The 8,999-nt window shown below is 38.2% G+C and overlaps 1 protein-coding gene across 1 annotated transcript; it reads right to left on the bottom strand.

Moving 5' to 3' along the window:
- Window positions 1–632: 632 nt before the first annotated feature.
- Window positions 633–7,531, bottom strand: LOC113238494 (tankyrase-like; the record flags this gene model as incomplete). The annotated part of the gene is made up of 4 exons (XM_026475319.1): window positions 7,342–7,531; window positions 4,329–4,553; window positions 1,659–1,754; window positions 633–840 (listed from the first exon to the last, which is right to left on the bottom strand). Coding segments are annotated over exons 1-4 (719 nt in total), but the record flags the coding sequence as incomplete, so codon positions are not given.
- Between the last annotated feature and the right edge of the window lie 1,468 nt (window positions 7,532–8,999).

Genomic DNA, 8,999 nt, shown 5'->3' with positions numbered 1-8,999 from the left:
TAAACGTAGTGACATGTAAAGGAATATGAAAAAGCTAAAACGTTGAATTTAAATTGTAATGTCATCGCAGTACTGTCTAATTTTGCTTGCTTCGCTGTTAGTCGAACAAACGAAGACTAAAGCGTGAATGACGCTCTGTATACGATTTTAACGCCCTATAAGTTCGGACACTTTTTAGCGCGGACTCGACGTCCATATAATTGTAAGTCAATGCATACAATCCATTTTTTGCATTTCAGTTACTTTGTGCTTTAAGATACGAATTTGAGAAAGTAAGGCGACGACTTTAGACGCACCGACGATGCTCGTTTCACAAACGCGCGTTTACGGTGTCGAAGAGCCATAAAAAGACAGACTATGAATTATACTTTTTGGAAAACTTATCGCCCTCCTAACTGCCGTAACAAGCCTTAGACGAATTTTTAAGGAAAATTTGTTTTCAGTTTAGTTTTTGAGACCTCTACCTAGCTCATTCACTTTGGGTACCAATTCACGTCGAGTGCAACCTATTCGCGTCAAGTGCAACCTATTCGCGTCGAATGCAACCTATTCACGTTAAGTGCAACGTATTGACGTTGCGTGCATTTTTAGTGTTTGGATCAAATCTTGTTGAAAGAAAAATTGTTTCTTACCCTTTGTCTTTAGCATGGACATCAGCACCCCTCTGTAGCAACAACCTCACCGCTCTAGCCCTATTGTACCCTGCGGCCAAATGCAGTGGCGTAGAACGGCGGCCGTCGTGCGCATGCACGTTCACGTTAAGCGGAGTAAGGAGAGATGCTAAGCGGTCATCGGCACCAGAACGGGCTGCTTCTAGGACGTCAGCTGCGCAGTACTCGCCTGCGTAGGAAAAATGCGGGGAGTGGATTTCATCATATATAAAACAGGGTTTTCGTTTAAATGTCACCATTATAGAACACTGTTTTAATATTTTTTTTATAATACCAAGTAACGGGACGATTAAGTCGTGCGCCTGGTGGTAAGCGACACGCCTGTCCATAACAGTTGCAGTGCCACTCAGAGTTTTAAAACACAAAGATCTCAGTGGCACTGCCACTGCCCACGTCATTCCGACACGTAATATAACTGCCTCCCTGGCCGAACGGTTACCTTCCCGGACTGCCACGCAGAGGTCCCAGGTTCGATTCCCGGGCCGGGAGAAATATTTGTATGGCCTAAATTTATTTCTGTCGTGAGTTTGGGTGTAATTTGTGGTTGTTTATGTGTATGTCCATGGCACCCGCGACACAAGGTTTTCCTAGTCCCACATGTCCTTCCTTCTTACCGTTTAAAACCGAAACGCAGTAATGTTCAAAATCACATTACTGCTTTACGGCGGAAATAAGTAAAATGACGACTGACTGTTTTAAAATAGTAGAGCTCCTTGTGAAAGAATTCGTCTAAGAAACTACAGTGAATGTTCTTTTCTAATTTTGAAGGGCAAAGATGCTTGTGAAGCTGTAGGTGTATTGTCTGTACAATATAAAATACAGGACGACAAGGGGTCGTATTTATTCATCGTCGTTAGTCCAAAATAACGGTCTAATTTTACTTCTCCGTCTGTTCAGTTAGCATGTCTTTATGACCAGCCATTCCGCTGGTCACCACGTATTACAGTCTATAAGTAGAAGTTTTAAAACCGTGTTTTGCGGGTGTACCTGTGAGAACGGGACGCGTGGCGGTGTCTGCGAGGTCGAGGGGTGTCTTGCTTTCTGTGTTGCGTATATTTGGATCAGCGCCATGCTGCAGCAGAGCTACGACAAAAAAAACTATTAATTAAAAAGATAATTGATCTACTTACAAAATTATAATATGATTAAATTATTATTGAATTGATATTCAGTTATGTTTTGTGAAAATACTCCATTAGTCTATTATAATTATTAATACAAAGATCGAACACTTAGAAAAAATCCTTCGAACCGGCCGGATTCAAACCGACGTGAAAGGGTTGTAACCCTAACTAGCCGTGAACAGGTTCTCAGCAATGAAACGGGAAACTTCCGGTCCACAAAATTTATTAAAAGAAGTAAAGTTAAAAGAAAGGGCTGTAACAATAAAAAGGTAAATGTAAAAAAAAACCAGATACAACAGTATAAAACTCTCCCTACACTTTATGATTAAGGCACTTACCCCTAAATGGGCCGAGTAACTGAATTACAGATATATGTACATAAAGGCTGTTATAAATTATTACACATGATTTAGCTTATTTAATGATTATAAACGTAGTAAAGAAACAAAATTAGCGATTATACGCGATGGAATTTGAAACAGCTCCGACTGTTGTGGCGGTCGAGCAGGGAGTGACCGTGGTACGAAAACAAAATGAGAAAGTGAAGGAAGATGGAACAATTCAAATTTAAAATTTAAATACAAGTTAAATAAAAAATTATAGGATACAAGCGGAGAGAGGTGATACAAAAAGGTGAGATGACGGTGTAAGGAGGATAAAACCGTCACAGACGTTTTCTAGCAAGCCGTGCTTGATGCTATTCCAACTAAGCCACGGAACGAACCAGCGGACCTCACGAATTTTTCTACGTGATTGTTGTCGGATCTTGAATTTGGTTTTTAAACGACTTTTTGCCCTAGCGCCATCTATGAGAAATCTATGGAAGTATTTCGTCACCCAGTTAGATTCCTTTACAGCTACCAACCCTGGCTAGAGATGTCGCTATTAGATATGAACACCGTGCCGGCGCGCCGTTCAGTTCGATCAGGCGCTCCGATCATGATCACGCGCACGCTTCCGAATTGTGTATGTGAAAATGGCGACGCCAGAAAATGACTTTTCTATGATAAAACTTTTTTTTTTATACAAAATTCGCATTTGACCTCCATTTCACCTGATGGAAAGTGACGATGAGGTCGACGATGGAGCGTGCACACCTAAATAATACCTATTCACTTTCGCCTTGAAAAGGTCCAAGCTTTAACGTTCAGGGAACAAGTTTGCTGGCAGGAAATTCCACTCCATAGCCGTTCGCCATACAATTGTGGAAGCGTAACGCTTCGTGCGAATCTTTGGAATATCCACAGCATAGGGGTGGAACTCAAGCCTACTCCTAGTCCCCCGGTGATGGAAAGGGGAATTAAATCATGTAATTCCAAAGCACACTCTCCCTGACATATCGTGTAAAATACCGATAAGCTGGCAACTTTACGGAGGTGTTCAAGGCTCTGCAGCTTTGCCTCCACTAATTCCGAGTCACCTATAAGCTTCTTGGCACGGTTGTCAATTAAATCCAAGGTGGTCAGTTGGTATGTAGCAGAGCCATCCTAAAGGTGGCAGCAGTACTCCATGCACGACCGAACTTGTTCTTGGTACAGCTGAAGCAACTGTCCCGGCGTGAAGTAACGCTTCACCCTGGAAAGGATCCCAAGCTTCCTTGCTGCATATTTGGCCATTGATTCAATGTATCTACCGAAGTTCAAATTGGACGACAGGTCCATTCCAAGTAGCTGAAAAAGAGTCGGCTATCGGTATGGATATATCACGAAAAGTCAGAGTCAGCTCAAAGGGACTCCGTTTTGTGGAGGATGGACACGCCTGCCTTTTGGTAGCGTTAAATTTGACAAGATTGACATCGCCCCAATCGGAGAATGCCTTGAGTGTCAAATCCAAACGGCTAACTATGGACTCTCGACAAGACTGGATTTCTTTTCCACTTTATATATATAAAGTCCATTTTTGCGAGTGGGTCATTAAAAAATTATAGAAACTCTGAAAGATTTTATTCAATTGAACACGATAGACACACCTCTACCTCGTATCATTTTTGCGAGAAGAATAAGTGCGAGTCCACCTGTTCATAAATGTTGCCTTTCATGCCATTTTGTTTTATTATTATTATTATTTCGATTCTTTTTTATTATTATTATCTATTTTAGACCATGGCGGAAAAGATTTTTAATTATTAATATTGTTCTTGTCAATTACTGTAATTGGATATTTACTGTAGTCGGATATGTCTGTCGTAATTAGAATTCATAAAAAAATTTTACATACATTTCCCGCTCTTTTCCTATCGGGTTAGACGGAGATCACGTCCATCCATCCATCCAATCCTGTCCATCTTTTATTCATAAGGAGGAATATGATATGACTAATACTGCCCACATGTACAGGGAAAGAGTAGAAAAGGGGACCAGAAAGGGAACAGAATGGTTACCGAGAGACAAGGCTGACAAGGGACAGAGCCAGATGGGTAGAGCTGGGGGAGACTGTTATAGATTAAGTAATTTATTAATATAATTGTCAATATAATTGTATTGTCAGCAATATAGGTTAATAAATAAATATATTAATAAAATAGTAAACTTACCAATACAAACGTCAACCTTCCCCTTGGCAGCGGCCTCATGCAGCGGAGTGTACCCCCAGTTATCACGTGGCGATGGCGCAGCCCCAGCTCCCAGCAACGCTCTGACCACATCCGCGTGCCCAAACGAACACGCGTTATGTAACGGCTGGAGACCACCGTCGTCACGGGCCTGGAGGGCAGCTCCGGAGGATATTAGGATCTCTACGACTTCTCTGCGACCATATCCTGGAAAAGAAGTTGAAATCAAAATGAAATGGCGTTTACGGCGATGAAAGTCGAACAAAACCCTATACATAAATAAATTTACTTCAGTATAACTTAATCTAACACAATATACAAGGAAAACAAATGTAAATAAAGCTATTATAGTATTAATGTGTAATTGTGATGCAACAAAATCGTAGAAAAATGCCTTATTTTGCTACTTTGACGTGCAAAAATGATAGTCAAACTTGTACAAATGATAGTCAAACTTGTGTCTTATTTTATTTAATGTTTTGGATTTATTATTAAATCCAATTACATAAACAGGCCGCAAGCAGAGCTAGCTTAAATAATGGGCATTGATAAAAAATTTTCATTACACCTGCCCACATTGGTTTGAAAAAGCAACATTATGTTATTAATCATTCTATATTGAAATTGGCTATAGTACCTATAGATACCTAGCTACAGGTATAGATACCTAGATACATAGCACTTTTGCAGTATCCAGTTAGTACTTTAAATAAATGATGTCAAAGTACCTTATTTTGTATTAGTATTTTTTTAGAACGTGCAAAAGCAGCATTTTCAAAAAAATTCACAAAAATTTTTTTTTTAATTAATTAGAATATTAGAAAAAGAATATTAGACATAACTGGTTGAAGACTGTACCACCTCAGTCAACCGTGACCATGGGACCTGTAAAGGGCCCGAAACGTCGGTTTGTTTGAAAAAACAAATATACGCGATTTAAATCCGGAAAAATAGTTTCATTTCCTAACTTAAACTTAATAAAAACCAAAATTTTATTTTAAAATACGATGTAAATATTTTTAAACAATCGTTAAAAAGTAAATCAAGCTTCCGAGAAAATTTTTTCAAAATCGTGTATTCACCATGTAAAACATCGATGGTATGTACCAAAAAAGCCGTTCAAACCCCAAAAACAAAGACCCGCAACAAGCACAAAGACAAACTCTAAAGGTCTGCTGATTCGTTTTATAGCTCAGTCGAGAGAGCAATTAGCAAACAGTTGTTGGTTCCAATGCAGCTGGATTGAAGGAATTTTCTTTTGTATGTGTGAACAGTAGAACTCCTTGTGAAAGAGTTCATCCAGGGTAGTACTGCCACCTTACCTATTTCTGCGGCCAAGCAGTAATATCAGCATTACTGTGTTCCAGTTTTGAAGGGTAAGGGTGCTGGTGAAATTACAGGCACATAGGAATTGTCAATTTATGTCTCAGGGTGACGTGAGCAGTAGTAGTGCTCCTCAGATCTGTTATGGACAGGCGTGTAGCTTACCATCAGGTACACAACTTCTTCATCTCGTCACTTACGTTATAAAGAAAATCACTACTGATCACAATTGATTAGATAATGCTTGCAGCGGTGACCAGGCTTGGCCGCATAGGCCCTGAATGAGACCAATCTAATAATAATACGCAGAATGCATATGGAAAAATTGGGACTTCCCTGATCGGCCATTATCAGATCAAAATAATCTTTATTTCATAATAAGCATTATTAAACTTGAAACCATCACATTGATAAAACTCTACCGATCATTCATAAGGCAGATTCTCCTGAGAGAATGAGCAAGAAACTCTAGGGGTTGCTTGTTATAAATAACATTTGTACGCAGTCAACATTTACAATATATATTTTTTTGTATACAAACACCAGAGATTGTGACTACCTCCTTGACCTAAATGGGTTACTACCACAGATTTTTGTCATCTAAATATGCAAAGTTGTATAATAACCTTTACTATAAAGATTTTGTTTCACTATAGTTTTAAAAGTTGTAAATGGCAAACTTATTATATCAACTGGAATTTTGTTATAGCGGTGTATACATTGCCCCCTTAAATGAATTTGTAACTTTGTGAAGATGACTATCAAGAATAGCTAGTTTATTTTTATTCCCCATATTAATGTTTTGTCTGCATTGACTTACAATTATATGGACGTCGGGTCCGCGCTAAAAAGTGTCCGAACTTATAGGGCGTTAAAATCGTATACAAAGCGTCATTCACGCTTTAGTCTTCGTTTGTTCGACTGACAGCGAAGCAAGCAAAATTAGGCAGTACTGTGATGACATTACAATTTAAATTCAACGTTTTAGCTTTTTCATATTCCTTTACATGTCACTACGTTTAAATAGGTTGACTTGGGACATTTTTTTCGTGGTTTTTGTATTAGACCCGTCGTCCATTTATTTGTAAGTCAATGTTTGTCTGTCACTGTTTTTCATAAAGAAATTACTATTTCTCTTAACATAAACTACATTTTCATAAATGTACTGTACTGTCATAACAATGTCTAGGATGACAATTACTCCTAAAATATCTATTCACTAAATTTCATTGAAATACATTTTTCACTTTTATTTCTAATCTAAATTACAACATCCAAAGTAACATATTATATAAAAAAAATAATTGACAATAATAAAGAAGAGCAAATATAATAATATATAAAAATAAATACTTAACTTATCTTCAAATAAACATTAATTATGAAGCAACAAAAAATACTTGTTTACACCATATAAGCACAACTTGTATACAACAACAGGTGCACCTGTATCACAAAAAACAGCAATAACAATGAAAATTTGCAATAAATCGTCAACTAAAAGTTGATAATTGGCATAAAACTGGTAAATCACTGCTCGCACGAGAGCGAGAACCGTGAAAAATTATGCAATTTAGTAAAAATCTTCATTTACTACTCAGTTCCTTTCACTTATTCAGACGCTTATTTTGGCACAACGAATTGATATTATGGGATTTTTTTTTATAAGTACCTGCTGCGAAGTGTAGAGGAGTTGATTTTCTGCCCGCAGTGTCTCTAGCATTCACTGTTTGTGGTGTAATTAGTTTTTTGACTCTCGCTGCATCGCCAGTTTTACAGGCTTCAAAAAGTTCACGCAAAGGATCCGTGGGCGCGGGAAGTGAATCCAGCGTGGAACCGAGTAGCGAACGACGGCTCGACATCTTAACTTCGCGTTTCACATTTATTTGTTTAATTTAATATTGTTTTACGAAGACATTTTTGCAAAAATGTTTAATGAAAACACAATGCACAGCTGCTTTCTTGATTTCGCTTGACAAGTCGATTGTTGCCATTTACCAATTTCAATTTTGATTACCCTACAATTCAGAGTGACCGAGATTAAAGTGATTGAGTGAAGAAATATCAGTGACCAAAAAAAAGTGAACTGAAATACCTTACATAGACCATACAATTTCAAAAGTTTGATTGTGATATTGGCTGACAAATGAGCAGTGATTGTTCATATTTATGAGACACGTAAGCTAGTTATCTCCTTTTCCTGAGTTTGTAACAGGCACATTTTTAAGTCAATTGCTGACTCAAACAAGACATTATTGCCATCGACGAAACCGTGAAAATTTTAAGAAATACAGTTATTCAATTAAACACGTATTATTGGGAACGTTTTCGAAATTGGCAATAATATATACATAAACAAAAGATTTATTTATTTTTAATTGGACCTAGAGACGTAATCATTCATCCCTTTTTATTAATGGCTTAAAATTTATTTATAAAAGGGTTGATCACCATCAATAGTGAAATTTAACTATTTACACGAGATTTATATTACACGAGATTCGACATCCGAGTAAATTTATCATTCCACATAATTAACCCTACAGTATCACTTTAGCTTTAATTTAGTCGAAGTAGGTATTTTAATTTATAGTTGACTTTTTAACGATTTTTTTTGTACGTTCAATTAATATACTTCAACGTTAACCCTCTAAGAATTCATAACCAGTACGTTTCTGTAAAATGTGGTAAAATAATTCATGAAGTAATATGCTTATAAGTGACACGACATGAACCAATACAGTGGTGCATTAACACTATTATAGTCACTATTACGTTGCACAGTCAGGGCGCGTTCCCACTATGTCGTGAAGACAGATTGTCGTGCAGTTTACGGTGTCGTGACTTGTATATTTAAATGAAGTTGTTCACATATAGCACGACACGATTAACAATCGTTCACAATTTTTCATCGTTACAACGACAAACTGTCGTCACAGTGTGAACAGCTATAACGACAGTCGTCCGACAATACAAAGATAGATTGTCGCAGCTCCTATTGTCGTCACTTTTTATTTATCGCTGTCCGCACGTATTCTGCTCCCTGCCCTCCCCTCTCGTACCCCGCGCCCTCTGCTCGCTTTGCAGTAGCGTTGGGTCGTAGCCAGAGATGGGCAAGGAGGCAGTCGAGAAACGATAAATTGTCGTCACGATCTAGTGGGAACAGCTAGTCACGACAGTCGTTTAACGATAAAAAATCGTCCACGACAGATAGTTGTGATATGGAAACAGGCTAGGCACGACAGTCGTCCAACAATAATAAAACGTGACGACATAGTGGGAACGCGCCCTTACGCGCAATACGTTGTCGTCAGTCGTGCCCACTGCCGC

Source organism: Hyposmocoma kahamanoa, unplaced genomic scaffold (assembly GCF_003589595.1).
Source record: "Hyposmocoma kahamanoa isolate Upper Pololo Valley unplaced genomic scaffold, ASM358959v1 96194, whole genome shotgun sequence".
NCBI lineage: Eukaryota > Metazoa > Arthropoda > Insecta > Lepidoptera > Cosmopterigidae > Hyposmocoma > Hyposmocoma kahamanoa.
Note: the sequence above shows the minus strand (reverse complement) of the source record. Positions and strands in the feature narration are given on the sequence as shown.